Source organism: Zalophus californianus, chromosome 16 (assembly GCF_009762305.2).
Source record: "Zalophus californianus isolate mZalCal1 chromosome 16, mZalCal1.pri.v2, whole genome shotgun sequence".
NCBI classification, from domain to species: domain Eukaryota; kingdom Metazoa; phylum Chordata; class Mammalia; order Carnivora; family Otariidae; genus Zalophus; species Zalophus californianus.
In genome coordinates, this window is record NC_045610.1 from 45,175,446 (window position 1) to 45,196,690 (window position 21,245).

The following is a 21,245-nucleotide window of genomic DNA, read 5'->3' on the forward strand; positions in this document are numbered from 1 at the left end:
TACTAACTTGAAATGTAAAAAATTATTAACTCACTGCTACTCAAAAGAACAAAAATCTCAACAAATCTTTAATGGAAACTTCAGTAGAGGTAATTATATCATTACTTAAAAGCCTCTGAAGCGCAAAAAGAGAATTTGCTTCTCTTCATCAAAAAAAAAAAAAAAAAAAGGAAGGATTTAACCAGGTCTCCTCTGGGCAATGTTATACAGTTTTCGAATTTAAATAGCATACTTCCACCGAAAGGTCCACTTTAAGAACTGGATTAATTAGATATATGCTTTATCATTTACCAAAGAATTTAGAAGGGTAAAATAAATAGAAAAAAACAGAGTGTAGTACCTAACTAGAAGAGCTCATTACCAAATAACTGCCCCTACCCTAACTAACTGCAACACTCATGAATGCACTGGTTCTTCCTCTGCGGTGCTTGAGGCCTTGGTTACATCTCTCTGGAGACACACAGACCCCCACAGGAAAGGGAAGTAGGACGGACAACATGAACTTGCCCAGAGCCAGCTCCACTGACAAGTCTCACTCAACGATTTGTCAGACAATTTTTGCTAAAAAAAAAATAACATTTTAGAACTGCACTGTTCAAAAAAGAAACCACTAGACAGATATGGCTATTAAAATTAAAATTAAAAATTCCATTCAGTTGCACTAGCCACCTATCAAGTGCCACATGTGGCTAGTAGCCATCACTGTGGAAAGTTCCACTGGACAGGGCTAGTCTAGAATGGTGTGAGAAAGGCCATCAGTGATACCTGTCTTCAGGCCTATGGAATCTTACTTTGTGCTATAAACTCCTGTAATAATTTCTGTTAAATTTTTGAAGTTACGTGAGCTTAGAAGTGATGGAGTAAAAATAAGTTAAACATCCTCAAGTTATCTCTCAAAGAGCCTGTAGGGATACGTCCACCTTATCCATTTCAGACCAATAACTATTCACATAAATGAACCTCCTGACATCCCTTAGGGCCTTAAATTCCTTTACAGATTTATACTGAAAAAGAAAAAAAGCAAGTTCTCATTTTCATCTTTTTTGGGGGGGGAGGGACCCCACAGAAAAATGCAAAAGGCCAACAACATTAAATACTGGCAAAGACATAATACAGTTTTTTATTAAGTTAAATGGGACCCAGCATGTCTATGCCTAGCTTTTTATTCAAGAAAAATGAAAACATAGCCACACTTGTACACAGATGTTCACAGGAGCTTTATTCATAATAGCCAAAAATTGGAAAGACACACAAGTGCCTACCAACACATGAATGGATAAACAAATTGTGGTACAGCCATACAATGGAATACTACCCAGCAATTAAAAACAAACTACAGATACCTTCAACAACATGAGTAAACTTAACATAATAATGAGTAAAAGAAGCCAAATGCAAAATAAGAGTTGACCAGATATTATGTAAAATTCATCTCATATTCAGATGAAATTCTAGAAGAGGCAAAAGTAATCTAGAGCAACAACAAAAGGTCAGTCAGTGCTTGCCTGAGTGAAAAGGACAGCAAAGAAGTATGAAGTAATTTTTTGAGATGACAGAAGTGTTTTATATGTTTTTTTTTAAGATTTTAATTACTCAAGGGGTGCCTGCGTAGCTCAGGTCGTGACCCTTTCCCACTCCCCCCTGCTTGTGTTCCCTCTCTCACTGTCTCTCTCTGTCAAATAAATAAATAAAATCTTTAAAAAAAAAAAGATTTTAAATACTCAGGGATGCCTGCGTGGCTCAGTTGGTTAAGCATCTTCCTTCAGCTCAGGTCATGATCCCAGAGTTCTGGGATTGAGCCCCACATCGGGCTCCCTGCTTGGTGGGGAGCCTGCTGCTTCTCCCTCTTCCACTCCCCCTGCCCCTGCTTGTGTGTTCACTCTCGCTCACTCTCAAATAAACTCTTGATTTTATTTATTCATTTGAGAGAGAGAGTGCTCGCAAGCATGGGGGAGGGATAGAGGGAGAGGGAGAAGCAGACTCCCCACTGAGGAGGGAGCCCGATGCCAGGCTCAATCCCAGGACCCTGGGATCATGACCCGAGCTGAAGGAAGACACTTAACCAACTGAGCCACCCAGGCGCCCCATAAGTGTTTTACATCTTGACTGCATTTTACTGTATGGTTATACCTCAATAAAGTTGAGAGACTATGCTCTGATTTTTCAATGGCTGTACAACCTAATAATTTCCATAGTAAAGATAGGATAAATGCTAAAACTAGAAAATAGAGTTTTGGTACAGTTCAAAATGGGGCCCTTATCCCTATATTAACATAGACCTAGACCTTGATACATCCATACTCCTACCTGGTAGAGAGAGATAATTAGGCCTGCAGAACAGACTCCGTTCACTCCCCAAACAGTCCTCATCCCAGATGTAGGAACATACAGAACTAAGAGAATGGTCAGACCTTCCTCTAAAAGGCCAGTCCCAGGGTGCTGCCCCCAAGTCCTGGGCATAGGAAGTGAAAGATGAAGGATAAAACCTGCAAGTCCTTCTGGTACAAATGTCCCATACGGACTGTTAGATTGGTGATTCTTCCTCCTGAGAAGAGTAAGGATTTTTTTTCCCTGTAATAATTCTTCCCTTAAGAGGCAACAAAGTTTGAGCTAAAGTTCTACCCTCCCTACAGGCAGGGATGGAAAAGGGAGGAAATAGGAAGAAATGTGCACCCACCCATACATACACAACAATAAGAACTAAATGAGATAATCCTCATTTACTGATGCAGAGTAAATACTCAATGAATCTTAGCTATTATTATAACTATCCTAAAGATATTCAGTAATAGCAAAAACAACAACAACAACAAACAAAAAAACACAGATGCCTAAGCCTAAATAAATGCCAGAAATAGAGGTGTGGCTAAAAGAATCTCAACTATGCAGCCATTTCAAAGGTCAAGGGACCTCTGTGTGTCACTGACAAGGGAAAATGTCCACAATATAGTGCTAAACTTTTTTTTAAGTTACAAAACTGTGTGTAGGGTAAGCTTTTTTTTAATAAACAAGATACGCACTAAATTAACAGTAGCTACCACTGAGGAGAAACAAGAAGGCATAAGGGAAACACTTTCACTTTTCACAATTCTAAAATTATTTTTACAATAAATAACACTTCTCTTATGGAGATAATTTTTCTTTAATTTTTTAAGTTTATTTATTTATTTTAAGTAATCTCTCCACCCAACATAGGGCTCAGACTCACAACCCCGAGATTAAGAGTCACTCCCTCTTCTAAATAAGCCAGCCAGGCACCCAGGGAAATAATTTTAAATATGGAAAACTTCTATGCACAAAATTGTTCTCTACAGCATTATTTTAACAGTGATGAATTAGAAGCAACCTAAAAATACTATTTCCAAGTAAAGGATATGTAAACTACAACATAACCACCTAATTAAATATCATATAACCATCAAACTCCTCATAATATATTGAGGGGTTTACATCACAGGAACATAAAAAAATATACGTGAAGTTTTACTTTATAGCTTGATTTTTAAAAAAAATAGCAAATCAAAAAAATAATAAAATAAAAAAAATAAAAGAATAGCAAATCAACCAAATGGAAACACACCAAAATGTAAAAAACAATTGTAACTGGATAATGGAACTACAGATGATTTCTTTTCATCTTTTTTTCTGCATTTTCCAATTTTACCAAATTAAAATTTTTTAAAATTTTTTATTGTTATGTTAATCACCATACATCATTAGTTTTTGATGCAAATTAAAATTTTTGTTTTTTAAAGTTAATTGATGGTGGGGTGCCTGGGTGGCTCAGTCAGTTAAGCGTCCAACTCCTGATTTTGGCTTAGGTCATGGTCGCAGGGTCATGAGATCAAGCCCCACATCAGGCTCCATGCTCAGTGGTGAGTCTACTTGAGATTCTCTCTCCCTCTCCCCTTCCCCCCACCCTCTCTCTAAAATAAATAAATCTTTAAGTTAATTGATGGCATTTCATTTTAGACCTCTGTCTGCTTCTGTACAGATAGTTATGACCATACACATTAGGAAAATAACACAAAGGACATGCTTAATAAAGGCCATTGTCATTATTCATGACATACAAGACACTGTCTCAACTTTGTGTGTGTTTTTTTCATAATTAAATCATGTTGGTTAAATCTAATTTTGATAATGGTGTGACAAGGATTTTTGTAAATAAAGAAAAAGCACGTCTAGCAAACTCAGTAAGAAGCTATAAAATATGGTCTGAAACACAGAACCATTTGATAATTATACAAAGAGTTAAAGACTTATTTACATTGGGCAGGTTAACCAATGACAGCATCAAAATGAGCACTAAATCATAGTCAGTTGAGTCCTTGGCACTGTGAATAAATAATTTCCTCTCCAAGGCTGCATTAATCTGGGAAAGTTCATCAATGCCTTAAAATAAATTACTTAAAAATTTGGAGAAGTACCTGGAATATTATCTAGCACATGATAGGGATTCAATAAGTATTTGTTGAATTTTAAAATTTTTGGAAAAATATATCTACAAAGTTGAAGAAAATTAATGCCTATCTAAGCAGATAAATACATAAAATCAAAAACTGCTATAAATAGGAAATAGACAACAGATTCCCAGTACAACAGAAACAAAAAATGCTTAAAGTACTAGAAAAAAGTTTAGCAAAAATGCATTAAGACCCTCATAAAGAAAACCAATGGAAATACATAAAAGAATATCCATATAAATGTAGAGAGAAATATGTTATTGTATGCAGTGACTCAATATTGTAAGGGTATCATAAACTCCAAATTAACCTATAAATGTAATGTAATTATAAGCAGAATCCCAATGGGTCATTAATAAATTCAATCTAAACTGCAACCTGCCAAGTAAAATACAGTAGAGGAAATGGGAGGGAATTTTTTAAATTTGTTAAAGTAACCAAGAAAACTTTTAGGAAGAATGAGGGAAACTGGCCCTACTAGGCATCAAAACATGCTATATACAGTAATTAAAAGATGGTACTGGTACAAAAACAAACAGTTCAGGGAGTAGAACCACCAACCCAGAAATAGGATTAGATATATAGGAGAACTTAATATACAAGACTGACAATCAATGGGGGAAACTATTCAATAATGATGTTGATACAATAGACTACCCATTTGGTGGTGGTGAGGGAGGAGTGTTAATAATAACAGCTAATATGTTTGGGGAGTTTTATTATGAGTCAGGCACTGTTTTAAGAGCTTTACATACCTGCAAGCATCACAGCCCACAATTTTTTATTACCAAAATCTAACATTACAGTTGATCCCTTGAACTACATGGATTTGACCTCAAATTCTATGCAGTTTTTTTATAAATACATTACAGTATTATAAATGTATTTTCTCTTCCTTATGATTTTCTTTCTTTATATACACAGACACACACACACGTATATATATTTTAAATCAAGTAAACTCTATGCCCAACATGGGGCTCAAACTCACAACCCCATGATCTAGAGTCACATGTACTACCAACTGAATGAACCAGGTGCCCCCCCTTATGATTTTGTTACATTTTTTTCTCTAGTTTAATTCATTATTAAGAATACAGTATAGGGCGCCTGGGTGGCTCAGTTGGTTAAGCAACTGCCTTCAGCTCAGGTCACAATCCTGGAGTCCCTGGATCGAGTCCCACATCGGGCTCCCTGCTTGGCAGGGAAGTCAGCTTCGCCCTCTGACCGCCCCCTCCATGTGCTCTCTCTCTCTCTCATTCTCTCTAATAAAAATAAAAAAAAAGAATACAGTATATAGTACGTACAGCATACATAATAAGTGTTATTCAACCATTTATCAGTAAGGCTTCTGGTAATAGACTATTCGTAGTTAAGATTTTGGGGAGTCAGAAATTCCAAGTGGAATTTCAATTGCACAGGGAGTCAATGTCCCTAACCCCTGTGTTCTTTAAAGGCCAACTTTATCTGCCTCACTCTAGCTACTGCTTTTATTTCTCACAACACAAGAACATTACTTCTAAATGATTTTTTTAATACGATTCATTCTGAATACTGCACATTTAGAAGAGAACAAAATTCTAATTTTAAGATGAATAACATGAAGATTGCACATTTTCATCCTATAGGTACCTCCAATATAATTCAAGCACGTAATATAGTTTCATTTCATCACCTGCAAGGATCACAACATTCCACTGTTAACTTCAGTCATGGTGGCACCCTGATCTTGGACTTCTAGCCTCCACAACTGTGAGAAATAAATTTCTGTTATTTAAAGTTACTCAGTCTCTCGCATTTTATTATAGCAGCCCAAAGAGACTAAGACAATTTCATACAACATACAATTCATCATTTTAAAGTGTACACTTCAGTGGTTTTTACTATATTCACTATGTTGTGCAATCACCACTAACATTTCCAAAACATTTCCAGCAAACTCCAAAAAGAAACCCAGTACTTATTAGTAGTTAGTCCCAATTCTCCCCTCCCTTCACCTTCTGATAACCACTAGTTTAACTGTCTCTATAGATTTGCCTATTCTGGACATTTCATATAAACAGAATCATAAAATCTGTCATCTTTGTGTGACTGTCTTCTTTGACTTAGCGTAATGTCTTCAAGATTTTCTATGCTGTAGCATGTGACAGATCATTCACACTGTATGAATAGACCACATTTGTTTATTCATCAGCTGATAGACACTGGGTTATTTCTTCCACTTTTTGGCTATTATGAATAATGCTATGAACATCCATGTAACAAGTTTATGTATAAACATTACTTTCAATTCACTTGGTTATATACCTAGGAGAACAGCTGAGTCATTCTGTTTAACTTTTTGAAGAACTGCCAAACTGTTTTCCACAATGACTGCACCATTTTACGTTCCCACCAGCAGAGAACAAGGGTTCCAATTTCTTAACTATAACCAACCTAATGGGTGTGAAGTGGTACCTCATTGTGGTTTATTTTTCTTAATGCTGGGGGTGGAGCCTAATGCAGGGCTTGAACTCACCACCCTGAGATCAACAACTGAGCTGAGATGAAGAGTCAGACACTTAAATCGACTGAGCCACCCAGGCGCCCCTCATTGTGGTTTTAATTGGCATTTCCCTAATGACTATGATGTTGAGCATCTCTTCACATGCTTAACTGGTCATTCGCACATCTGGTTAGGAGAGATGTCTATTCAAATCCTTTGCCGATTTTTATTTTTCCATTGCTTTTTTTTTTTTTTAAAGATTTTATTTATTTATTCGTGAGAGACACAGAGAGAGAGAGCGAGAGAGAGGCAGAGGGAGAAGCAGGCTCCCAAGGAGCAGGGAGCTCGATGCGGGACTCGATCCCAGGACTCCGGGATCATGACCTGAGCCGAAGGCAGACGCTTAACCATCTGAGCCACCCAGGCGCCCATCCATTGCTTGTTTTTAAATTGAGTTGTCTTTTAATGTTGAGTTGCAAGAGTTCTTTATATATTCTGGATACTAGACCCTTATCAGATATATGATTTGCAAATATTCTCTCCCATTCTGTGGGTTGTCTTTTCACTTTATTGATAGTGGTCTTTGATGCATAAAAGTTTTAAATTTTGATGAAGTCCAACTTATCTATTTTTTTGTGCTTTTCTCATATCTAAAAGAAAATCACTGTTTAACCCAAAGTCGTGCAGATTTTTACCAATGTTTCCTCCTAAGAATTTTATAGATTTAGATCTTTGATCCATTCTGAGTTAATTTCTTGTATGTGGTGTGAAGGAGGGGTCCACATTCATTCTTTTGCATGAAGATATCCAGCTGTCCCAGCATCATTTGCTAAAAAGACTATTCTTTCCCCATTGAATGGTCTTGGCATGCTTGTTAAAAATCAACTGACCATGAATGTATGTGTTTACTTCTGGACTTTCAATTCTATTGCACTGGTTTATAAGACTATCCTTACACCACCATCACATCATCTCGATTATTGTAACTTTGTAGTAAGTTTTGAAATCAGGTGTGTGTCCTTCAACTTTGTACTACTTTTTCCAATTGTTGTGGATTCAATGGCTTTGCAACTCCATATGAATTTTAGGAGCAGCTTATCCATTTCTGGAAAAAAGGCAGTTGGAATTTTGATAGGGATCACACTGAATTTAGAGATCAATTTGGGGAGTATTGCAATATTAATAATATTAAGTCTTCCAATCCATGAACACAAGATGTCTTCCCATTTACTTAGATCTTTCTTTCAACATGTTTTGTAGTTTTTAGTATACAAGTCTTGTACTTCTTTGAACTTATTCAGAAGTATTTTATTCTTTTTGATGTTATTGTAAATGGAATTGTTTTCTCAATTTCATGTTCAGATTGTTCATTGCTAGGTTATAGAAATGCAACTGATTTTTGTGTAATGCTCTTGTATCCTGCAACTTTGCTAGATTCATTTTTTGTAAATTTTTTAGGGTTTTCTATATATAAGCTCATGGCATTTGCAAATTGAATTTTATTTCTTTCCAAACTTTTTTTTTTATCTTACTTAACTGCCTACCTAGAACCTCCAATGTCGCACTGAATATAAGTAGCAAGAGCAGGCATCCTTATCTTGTTCCTGATGCTAAAAGGGAAAGCTTTCAGTTTTCACCAGTAAGTATAATGTTAGCTGTGGATTTTGTTGAATTTTGCTTGTTGAACTGAATTTACAGAGTGCCAACTCAAGGTTGCTCTAAGAATCTAACAAGAAAAGATCTGTGAAGGTGTTTTCAAAACTGTAAAATACCATTTAGTTTAAGATATCCTTATTCAGTAACTTCGTGCTCTCACTCTAAAAAGTTATCTCTAAATGTTAAAGAAACGAAAACAATTGTTTGTGAACCTCTCTTTTTAATTCCCAACATCCTGATGAAAGTTTAGCACCTATGTTCTTTTGAAGGGTGAAGAGGAAGAGAAGAATCTTTGGAGAAGTAATCAGAACAAAAATAGAAGGCCTAGAGCCTCACCTCAGTTTAAGAAAAAGAACTACCATTTCTTTAAATAAACTTTTATTGAAGAAAAACATACCTACAGAAAAGTACATATGTTAAAGTGTTTGGCTCAATGAATTTCTAAAAACTGAACACACTGAGTTCAAGAAAGAGAACACTACCAGCCGCCTCCCATACTTCCCCCTCTAGTTAACTAGCCCTTCACCCCCAACTACAGATAACCATTATCTTGTTTCTATCACCAGAAATAATCACAGTTTTGCCTATTTTTGAAACTTTATATAAACAGCATGTATAATTTTGCGTCTAACTTCTATCCCCCAATGTTATGACTGTGAAACTCATCCATACTGTTGCCTGCAGCACTAGTTTATTCATTTTCGTTGCTTTTTATAGCATATAACTATATGAATATGCCACCATTATTTATCCATGAGTTGTCTCCAGTTTTTAATTATGAATACTGCTGCTATTAGCATGTTTGTACATGTTTTTTGAATAATATATGTATGCATGTCTATTGGATATACACCCCCCCAACACACAGCCTCCAGCAGAATTGTTGGGTCATGGCATACACATACATGTTCAGCTTTAGGGAATTTTGCCTAACATGTACAATGTGGTGTTTTGATATAAGTATACTTTGTGTAATGATAACCACAATCAAGCTAATTAACATATCCAGCACCTCACATTGCTACCATTTTCTCTGTGTGTGGTAAGAACACTTTAGATCTACTCTCAGCAAATTTCAAGTATACAATTTATCATTTTTAACTACAGTTACTATGCTACCTAGCAGTTTAAATTGTTTCTATAGGAAGATCACTTAGAATACCAAATTCACTGTATTGCAGGAAATAACTATGCTTTCCTTAATGTTTGAAAATTGGATACAGTTCAAGGTATTAAAGGGAAGAAAAGACAATAATCCTGAAATCTCGAAATAACAAGGTTGAATATACATTTGGAAAGAAAAATGGGAAAAATATCCTCAGCAATTTGTTAAGGAACTAAATTGGAAAGCACAATATACCAAGTCAAAGCTTCTTAACTTGCATACATCAGAATCACTTGGAGAATGTGTTAAAGGAGATTGCAAGGCCCCACCACCAGAGTTTCTAATTTAATCGGCCTGGGGTAGGGCCTGAGAATTTGCATTTCTAGCAAATTCTCAGGTGATACTGATTAGCTGGTCTGCAGATTCCACTTTGAGAATCACTGTATTAAGTAAGGAGAAATAAACTTCATAAAAACAGAAATACCTATAGGTTCCTTTCTTTTTACAACAGAAAGGTAGGAAAGCGGATTCAATAATGCCCTTAGGCCATTTCATCATTTAATTTGATAAATACAAGTAAGTTTATTTTGATGCTTGATAAGTAGTAAATTGATTGGGAGGCTTTATATATAAAAAACAATAATCAGACTCAGTATTGGCACATGGAGAAAAAAGACTAGCATGAAATCCAGCAGCTGTTTAAAGTTAGATCTATGCCACGTTATTAATAATCTGAACAACAGAATAAACATCAGTATAGTATTCAATAGCTGGGCAGAGAATGTAACATTAAAATTCAAACTACATGTCCAAAATGATAATTTATTAAGGTATTTAGAAATAAATGTTCATCCATTCACTCAACAATCATTCACTGTGTAATACCTCCACACCAGGCTCTGTTCCAAACAGTGAGAACCACGTCTTCTATCATCTCACAAAATGTTGTCAATATTATTCTCTAGGAGACAAGCAACTAGGATAACTAAATTTTTTTAATTCCCCCACATTGATGTTCTTTGGAAGACCCAGAATTATCGATAATTGCTATTTTCATTGCTTGTCAATCAAGTAAGAAAGTGTTCATATGCAGATAACACTAAAAACACTTTACAGTATTTAAAAATCCACCAGCAAAACCCTAAAATATTCTTTTATTATTTAGGGATTTTAAAAATAAGTGAATGTTGGATTTCAAAAATGACAACTTATTTCTTACTTTAATAATTTTCCCATTTTCTCCATTATCAAATATCTATATGGCTAGTGCAGAACACGTGAGAACTTTAGCACTTCATTCTGAATTTAGCAAAGAACCAAAATACCCTGCATTACTCACAAACAGCTGATGCTAATTCATTTGGTTTCAAATCTATAGAGCACAAAGTTGTGATAAATTATTAGTATTTTTTGGCTTAACATCAAAAAAAGGAAAAGAAAATCAGCTTTATAGAGTAATTCAGCTGAATTTTATTGAAATTATCTTTTATCTGCTCTTGTAAAACAAAGAAAAAATGTAGGTCAAAATCAGTAGCAATAAAGATAATTTTTCCTAAAGATTTTTTATTTTTAAGTAATCTCTACACTCAACATGGTGCTTGAACTCATGACCCTGAGATTGAGTCGCATGCTCTACTGACTAAGCCAGCCAGGACCCCAATAAAGATAAATTTAAATTTAAAGATAAAGATATTTTTTTAAGAGAGGAATGATTACTTTCATATGGAAATGCCAAATAAAGAAAAATGAAGGGACAAGAATAATTTAAACATATAGCAAGAATAATTTTAAAGCTATCATACAATATATATAACATCAAATAATAAATTATAAAACATATAACATGATATACATTTAATATTAAAGCTATTTTAATTAAAACAGTGGCATTGGTGTACATATAGGCAAACAGAATATGAACCACAATAGTCCAGACTTACGGTGGTTATAAAACAGAGATAGCATTAAAAATCAGTGGAAAAAAGGATTCAATAAATGATATTGGGACAACTGGCTATACATATGGAAAAGATAAAATTAGCTTCCCAATTCACACCAAACACAAAAATAAATTCCAGATGAATTAAACACCAAATTATAAAAACCAAAATTTTAAACCTTTAAGATGAAAATCTTTTTGACTTGAAGGTAGGGAAAGATTTCTTTTAGGGCACCTGGGTGGCTCAGTCAGTTGGGCAGCTAACTCTTGGTTGTGGCTCGGGTCATGATCTCAGGGTCCTGGGATTGAGCCCTGAGTGAGGCTCTATGCTTAATGGGAAGTCAGCTTCAGGATTCTCTCTCTCCCTCTCCCTCTGCCCCTCCCCTGCTCTCTCTCCCTCTCTAAAATAAATAAACCTTTAAAAACAAGATTTCTCTTAAAGCACACAAACACAGTAATCACAAAGGTAAAAAATGGGTAATCATAGCTATAATAAAATTTAAATCAAAAACTCTATAAATATGAAAAGATCACCACTGTCTGGAAGAAGCTATTTACAACTAAATAAGAATTAGATTCCAAAGCATACCTTACTCCCCCCAAAAGGAAAACTCTACAAATCAATTCTTTTTAAAGATTTTATTTATTTGACAGAGAGAGACACAGCGAGAGAAGAAACACAAGGAAGGGGAGTCGGAGAGGGAGAAGCAGGTTTCTGGCCAAGCAAGGAGCCTGATGTGGGGCTGGATCCCAGGACCCTGGGATCATGACCTGAGCCTAAGGCAGACGCTTAACGACTGAGCCATGCAGTCGCCCCTCTACAAATCAATTTTTTTAAAAAAATACTAACAGCTAAAAGGTAAAAAGAGGCAAAGTTTATACAAAGGTGATTCAGAGAAGAGGATAGCCCAATGACCAATATGAAAATTGCTCATCTCACTAGTAATAGGAAGAAAATGCAAATTTATTTTTTCTAAAGATTTTATTTACTTATTTATTCATTTATTAGAGAGAAAGCACAAGGCAGGGGAGGGGCAGAGGGAGAGGGAGAAGCAGGCTCCCCGCTGAGCCAGGAGCCCAATGGGGGGGGGGTGGATTCCATGGCCCTGAGATCATGATCTGAGCCAAAGGCAGACACTTAGCCACCTGAACCACCCAGGTGCCCCAAAAATGCAAATTTAAACAATAAGATTGTTTACACCTATCATATTGTAAAAACTGTCTGCAATGTTAAGTGCTAGAAAGGACATGAGTAACACACACTCATATAATGCTAGCAAGAGTGCAAACTGGTATAACTAGGTAAAGACAAAGGGTAACTTAGCACCCAGCAATTCTATGTAGCAATTCTACATAGCATACATGTCTAAGACATGTATATAGACATATCCTAAACAAACTCTTACATGTGTATATAAGAAGACATATAGAGGAATGTGTACTCCATAAAAAATAAAACTGGAAGCCATTTAAATTATCCTCAGATAAGAACACAGATAATTGTGGTATAGTCACAAAATAGGATACTACACAGTAAACAGAATTAACTGGCTCTCGATATATCAACGTGACTAAATTCCAAATGTCATTTTAAATTTAAAAAACTGCAGTTTGCAGACAGAAATACCAGTATGACATCATTATATATATTTTTAAAACACAAAACAATATATTACTTATGGGCACAAACATAGGTAAATGTGAACAGAAAGGATCTATATCAACTTTAGAATAGTGGTTATTTCTAGGAAAGGTTAGTGAAATCAAAAGGAGAGACAAAAGAGATTCAATTGGGTCTGTAAAGTTTTATTTCTAAAAATTAAAGTTCTGAAACAAATATCACAATATGTTAACATTTAAATCTGGGTGGTGAGCATATGGATATATTTTATGCTATTTGCTGTACTTTTCAACATGCTTGAAATCTTTTTTAAGATTTTTTTTTAAGTAATCTCTATACTCAACGTGAGACTCCAACTCACAACCCCAAGATCAAAAGTTGCATGCTCATCTGAGTGAGCTAGCCAGGTGCCCTATGCTTGAAATCTCTTAAAGTATGTATAAATTATACTTGTTTAAATGCATAGAGCTTCTAGAAATACTTAGAGTCAAGCAAGGAATAGTTTCCATCATAAAAAATAAGTTGGAAATTATGAGATTAAATCACTAGGAAACTGAAGACAACATAACGTAGGCCTCAGAGCCCATTCAGGGGTATTAATACTGAATTGTGAGAGAGAATCTCCTTAAGAGATTCTTACCTAAGATACCATACCCAGAGTATGGACCCTTAAGAACTGCACTATAGCAAGTGTCTAGTATATTGCTAATGCAGGTGTTTCCAAGGGTTCACTGTTCTGCCAATTCAAGAATTTTCAACAGTACAATAATATACTTTCTTTTTTTCCCCCCAAGACTTTATTTATTTGTCAGAGAGAGAGCACAAGCAGGGGGGGCAGCAGGCAGAAGGAGAAGCAGGCTCCCTACTGAGCAAGAAGACTCATGTGGAACTCGATCCCAAGACCCTGGGATCATGACCCAAGCCAAAGGCAGACACTTAGCTGAATGAGCTACCCAGGCGTCCCCAATAGTATACTTTCACCTTATTCCTTTGCACCTTGTCTTAAATACTTGAAAAAATACATCCATTTTAAGCCTAAGTTCCTTTTGTTTCAAAAAGAAGCTATTTAATAGTACTATAAAGAGTTCAACTTTAGTTTCTAAAACATATTGCATTTGAAGACACTTTTTAAAAATCTCCACTAAAGTAACATGCACAAACAATGACTACTGCATAAAAGATTGCAGAAAGTTGGTATGCTTTGGATAGCAGAACTCTGACTTTATGAAACAAGACTACAAAACATTCTGTATTGTTTGGACTCGTGGTATTGCACATAAGGATCCCCAATTCAGAACTTGTTCCAAAACTACCTGAAGAATGATTATTTGGTAAAGATGTCATACACCCACAAAATGTTATAAATGGCTAGGTTTCTTGGGGCGCATGGGTGCCTCAGGCATTTGAGACGCTTGGTTTCAGCTCAGGTCATGATCTCGGGGTCGTAGGACAGAGCCCCACGTTGGGCTCCGTGCTAAGCAGGAGTCTGCTTCAGATTCTCTCTCTCCCTCTCCTTCTCCCTCCCTCTCTGTCCCTCCCCACTCACGCTCTCTCTAAAATAAACAAAATCTTTAAAAACACATACATACATACATAAACTTCTAAGTTTCTAGACTAGGCTACAAGTTCATCAATATACTACCTGATACTAAATATACTAGCCTGCGTCATCAAAACATGAGATGAGGTAAATTTTACCTTTTTTAAATTTTTTTAACATTTTATTTATGTGAGAGAGAGAGAGAGAATGAGTGGTGGGGAGGGGCAGAGGGAGGGAGGGGGGGAGAGAGAGAGAGAGATAGAGAGAAAGAGAAGCAGACTCCCTGCTGAGTAGGAAGCCCAATGCGGGGCTCGATCCCAGGACTCTAGGATCATCTAACATCTTTCTTTACCTCATTCAACTCCTAAGAGAGTTCTCTTGCTTAGATTCCTATTTAACATCATCTTACCCCATTCCTTCACAACAGATTACCTCAAGGAGGTGTAAGAACTTATGAAGAAAGTGATCCATTGGCTTTACTGGTATTTCTGTGTGTATTTTCAGAAAGGCACTGCTGAGTCCCCAGCAAGTGAAATTTCTGGCAATTTTAAAAAGACAGAGTACAAAAAAGTTCAGGCAATGTGGAAAGCCTTTCTTTTCTTTTCAGTAACCAGGTGGTGGTGGTGGTAGTAGGGGCCAAGAAAGCAATTCCAAATAGAGCAGCTTTACTAAGGAGCCTCTATACTTAGAGTCAGCTCTCCTAAACATTTAAGGCTGTATTTCAGATTCTTTCTTTCCTCTACTGATTCTGTGATTCCAGAGAAGCTGTAGCATAAGAGTTCTGGTAGACAGTGTGGAGGCCTGGGGCAGTGGGAGCCATCTGCATGGGGAGTTCATTTATAAATAAGAGTCTGTATTAAGTATAAGTAATAAGAATTAGAACTATAGAATCTGCTTTATTACCAGCAAAAATTTAAGACAGCCAAGAACACTTTAATTCAATCTTTGGAAAGGCCAAAGGGAATCAAGTACGTTTAAATCGATTCATCATTTATTATAAAACGTATCCAACTTACAATTCCATATTTTTTTTCTCATATAGTAGATACACTAAAGAAGATAATGACAAAAATTATTTTCTTTCAGGTTCTTTGCTTTTCAGATTAGGAGTTTCAGGATATTTTAGGGATTAATCAAGTTCTGATGACCTACATGCTATTTACTGAATAATATCACACATTTTATTCTTCAGCCAATTTCCCAGATGAACTAAACATGATGCTATCTTTTGCCCAGAAAAAGCAAAGGACATACAGACAGGTTACTAATGCTACCAGTGATACATGTGATATAATGATACAGTGAAATAAAAAACCCTTCAATTACATAGTGAATATAAATACCATTTACAAGATATCAGAATGCCAAAATTAAACTAACCAAAAGCAGTAATAATTCAAAATAGCTTTTCTCCCACAAAAAGGAAATTCAGAACTCATTTTAAAAGCATCACAACAAGGCTAACTCTATTTGTTAAACAACAATAAGTAGTTACTAGGAAATTATGGTTATCGGAAGAAATAAGACAATCAGGGATGGGCAAAGGTGTTCAGATTTTCCAAAAGACAGAAGGTAGTTTTTGAAAATTAAACTTTGGCAGCAACCTCCAAAAGTTCTAGATAAGGTAAATCTACTCTTCTCTAGACCCTTGCAACTAAGTTGGTGAAGGAGGTAATTGTAGCAAACTGAGCTGAATTCATATTCTGACCCTGCTTCTTGTTAGTTGTGAACCCGGCAAATTAACGAGCCCCAATCTCTGAGAAAAACAATATTAATACTGCCTAGCTTGCAGGGTGGTTTTGTCAGGGTTAAATGAAATATGTTTGTATTTAAGTAATGGTACCCAAAGTATAGTGATGTGTATCAGTCTAGAGGAAGGTCTCTAACAGCATGTTCAAGGGCTATTTCCGACCTATCTTATTCTTCTTTTTATCAATGACTTGAATGTAGACACAGAAGTCATGATTTTAAACCTACAGGTGAAAACAAAATTGGCAGACAGAGCTACTATGTTGCATAACATGAAAGAATGGAGAATCAAGACCCTGAACAAGTAGTAAACAGGCCCTGACCTTAAAAAAAAAAAAAAAAAAAAAATTGTAAAGGGGATAAATGTAAGGTTTTATACTTAGGTTCAATAAAACAATTGCACAATACATAGAATGGCATGGGGGAGCCAATTTTAAAAGAATATGAGAGTTTTAATTGACTGCAAGCTCATTATGAGCCAAGAGTGTGATTTACTGCAGAAAAAAAGCAAACACCCTGTATTAATAATGGTAGTGTCTAGCTCAAGAGAATAAGAGTTCAGCATATTCTTCACTAATCACTGTGTTCCACTTGGGGAACATTTTAGAGGAAACACTGGCAAAACAGCGTTTCCAAAGGAAGGTAACCTAAGTGATGAAGGGTTTGGAATACAGAATATTTGAGGAATTGGGGATGTTTAACTTGCAAAAGAGAAAATCTGAGCGAATGTGTAACCTGTCTTCAAATATATGAGGAACTAAAAAAAAAAAAAAAAACAAATATATGAGGAACTATCATATGGGAAAGGGATTATGTTTAGTTCTATGTAGCTCTAAACAGCTAAAAATTATATGGAACTCCATATAAAAAAGACCTTTCTAACATGACACTAAAATGGGCTAGCTTTAGTGGTGATGCACCCTCTACTGCTAGAGTATTCAAGCAGAGATTAGATTAGTTTCATTTTAAACAAAAATGTATTGAGCACCTAGGTCCAAGGCAGTGTGCAAAGCACAGGTGATGATAATGAATAAAAAACTAACATGGTCTCTTCTTTCAAAGTGGAAGATAAATGGTAAAGGCAAATAACCACACCAATAAATTTAAAATGACAAACAGATAAATCTCTAAAGAAAGGAATACAGTTAGTTCTTCAAGAGCATATAACAAAGGATCATGACTTGTGTGGGATCAGAACAGGCTTCCCTTGAGTAGATGAGTGATCTATGAGTAGGAGGTAAATGGTTGGGAACAGAACATCACAAAGAAAGGAAACAGTACATGCAAAGACCTTGTGGTAAGAGAAACTACTAAAGTTCAAGAAACTGAATGGTTTATATAACCTGAGCAGAGAGAGTAAGGCAGTGAGGAGAGAAAAGCAGGAGTAGAACCACAAAGGGCCTTAAAGGCCCAGTTTGGATTGATCTCCCAAAAGTAACCTGATGCTATTGAGGTAGGGGTTTAAGTAGCAACAGGCAGGGGAGGAAACAAGCAATGTGGAAAACGCTGTAAAGAGACCTCTAGTGAGCTTCCTGAAGTAGTCCAAACCACAAATGATGGTAGTTTGGGGAAATGAGGTGGAAACGAGGATGCAGAGAGGCGGAGAGACTGAAGAGATTTTTAGGATATTAAAATGACAGAACCCACATGACCAGTAGTCCAGTGGGTTATTTGGGTATAGTTTAAAGCAGCAATGCCCGGGACACCTGGGTGGCTCAGTAGTTAAGCGTCGGCCTTCGGCTCAGGTGTGATCCCAGGGTCCTGGGATCATCGGGCTCCCTGCTCTGCAGAAAACCTGCTTCTCCCTCTTCTACTCCCCCTGCTTGTGTTCCCTCTCTCACTGTGTCTCTCTCTGTCAAATGAATAAATAAAATCTCAAAAAAAAAAAAAAAAAAGGCAGTAATGCCCAAGCCAGATTCTTCGGCCCTAATAATACCCTTTTAGGGAAGGGGTGGGGGTGGGTGGAACAGAACTCAGTGATGAATTTTACTGGGGGGCAGAGGATGTGGTGAGAGAGAAAAATAAAGGATGACCATGAACATGACCACCACCACCACCACCTCCCCACCCCCCCCCACTGATCTCCAGCCTATGGATGGTGATGCCATTCACTGAAACAGAAAACAGGGAAAGTACTAATTAGGTGGGCTAAGATCATGGGCTTGGATGTAAACTGTAGAGTTTGAGGTGCCTTGATTTTTAATAGGCAGTTTGATATATTGATCTGGAACCTAAAGGATCGATCTGGACTGGGAGTCAAATACTGAGAATCACTGGCATATAGATGGTAGTTGAAGCTGTAGGCTTAGAAGAGATTGCCCAAAGAGAAAATGGAGAAGAGAGCCTTGAGGAATATCTGCATTGAATAACAGGGGAGAGGAGGGTGAGTCTGCAAAAGAGAGGTAGGAGTAAGGCTGCCCAGAAGCCATGGGAAGAGTGTTTTCCATGAAGGAGGCTATGGTCAACAATGTCAAATGCTGTGGAGACATCCAATCAAAGAATGAAAAATGTTAATAAGTTTAGGAGCACGTTTCAGTGGACTGATAGGGCCAGAAATCAGACCGCAGTGGGCTGAGGGGTAAGTAGGTGGTAGGCAAATGAAACACGATAAATGTACACAACTCTATCAAAATATCTGGCTGAAAAATGGGAAGAGAAAGGAGACAACTGTGGGGGTGGAGGGAGGGTTTGTCTTAAGGTGGGAGAAGCTTAAGTATGTTGAGAGGGAACAGGGGAATGCACAGGAGTGGGGATTCCTTGGGTGGAAAAAAAGAGAATCTAAAGCATGGGTAGAGGGAGTAGCCATAAATAAAAGGAGAGGCTATGGGGAAAAGGAAGAGAAAGAGGTCAAATTAAATGACCTTTAAGGTCTCTTCTCACTCCATCATCTCACGACTTACAATTTCTTTTAGATAGGACATTTGCATGCGTGCGTAAATCTATGCAAACTTGTTCAAAGATTCCAGTATAAATAAATCAGTCAAGCACATCCTTATCCCCTAGTGACGCAGTTAATGTCCCCAGGTTTATGACCAGTGTAATCTCTGGGCAGGATCCATCCCTCAGAGAGCTTTTAGCTCAATGCACACTGCAGTACAGCACAGAACCAGCCCTATCTCCCCTTGCCAAACCCATACTACACCGCGATCTTAAGAGGCTAAAGGAGGAAGTAAAATTTAAAACCCTGAAACTATAACATATCCTGCTGCATTCAAAGCGACTGTCATTCATAAAAACAAAACGCGACACCCCAAATGCATCCCCACTCCAAGGTGAAGACATTCCTGCCTGTTCCGACAGTGACAGGTCCCCCAGGGTGGCTGGGGTTTAACACTAAAAGTCATTTGCACCTCCTCCTCCTTTCACAAGACCTTCCACTCAGATGGGTTCCTAATGATCCTTCCCACAGCCCTCGCCCCCAACGCAGCAGACGGATCCCCCGCAGTTATCCCAACGGCTGCACCTAATAAGCCCTAGCAAGGGGGTGCGGAGAAACCCCCAGAGTCCGTCCAACGGGGCTGGGACCGCCACAGTCCTGCGACTGGCTTGGGGGACGCGGGTAACAAGCCCCAAAGGATGGAAAGGGAGAATTAAAGGAGACCCAGGAGACCCATGGTAGTGAGGGGGTCACCTCCCCTCGAGCTTCCTTAGGGGGATGGAGTTTCTGAGGAAAGCTAATCCCCTGCCACCGCTCCCCCTTCTTACCCTCAAGCCCTTCTCTGGCTTGCCGCCCTCCAACCCCTCCATCTGCTCAGACTCAACCCCCCTCCCCTGGGGCCGTCGGGACCTCAGGGTGCCCACGAGCCGGGCGCCCCCGCCTCGAGCCGCAGGTTCGGGGCCGGCACTCACCCGACCCGCCATCTTCGCAGACACGTCCGGCTTCGCGGCTGCAGCTGGGCGCTTAGTAGAGCCCGCCCCCACCGCGCGCGCGCGCCCGCCGCCCGCCCTCGCGCAGGCGTGTAGCCGCCGTGAGGCCGCGCGCGCGGCCGCCGTGGGGCGGGGGAGGGTAGCGGCGCCATTTTGAGCGGGAGCTGCGGGTGCTGTGACTCTATTTTTGCAGAGTTCCTGTCCGCCGGCAACTCTCTTAAGGGCTTCTTTTGCGAGTCTTGTCACAGCTGGCGGGTTGCGCCGGACTTTGTAGCAAGGCTTTTGATGTTTTAATCCCTTAGCCCTGCTTCTCTTTGCCCGCTGCTGCTTGCCCAGTAATGGCCTCTCTCAGCCTTTTTAACGTTCTGCTTCCAGACTCACTGAAATGCGAAAATGTGCCTAAGAGCACCCGGCGCGGCAACTGGCCTGCCCAAAGTTGGTTCTGAAATCAGGTTCTGTGTGAATTCAGGCTTTTTTCTGTAGGCAAGCTTGTACCTAGCTCCTGGAAATTACCAACGTTGGCATGTATATTTTGCTTATAGGTAGCCTGGAAAACTCAGTATTTTCTTCAAATTTAAAAGTGAATTGTGATTCTTGCTATACCTTTATTTTCTATATTTTTTATTTCATTATTAAGTATTTATTTATAAAGGTAATGTTTTTAACCGTATAATTACCCAGTATTGTTTCAGTTTAGACAACACGGCGGAATTTGAATGAAATATGCCCAAAATTCGTTCCGTTTTTTACCTCGATGTTTCTACTATACCATTTCCTCACTGGAGTCTCAGAATAGAGGATAATAATAATTAGAAAA

The 21,245-nt window shown here is 37.8% G+C and overlaps 1 protein-coding gene across 4 annotated transcripts in view; it reads right to left on the reverse strand.

Moving 5' to 3' along the window:
* The window catches only part of NSF (N-ethylmaleimide sensitive factor, vesicle fusing ATPase), a 157,631-nt gene that overhangs the window by 127,545 nt on the left and 8,841 nt on the right, over window positions 1-21,245 (reverse strand). Inside the window, exon 1 of one of the 4 annotated variants that reach the window (XM_027625135.2) lies at window positions 15,245-15,298. The exons of 1 other annotated variant lie outside the window; for it this stretch is intronic. In XM_027625135.2, the coding sequence (XP_027480936.2) occupies window positions 15,245-15,283 (39 nt within the window). In that variant the 5' untranslated portion in view covers window positions 15,284-15,298. Of the gene's footprint in view, window positions 1-6,141; window positions 6,162-15,244; window positions 15,299-20,410; window positions 20,506-21,245 lie in introns of those variants that run through there. 2 more of the 4 variants (XM_027625137.2, XM_027625138.2) reach the window with 2 other exon arrangements.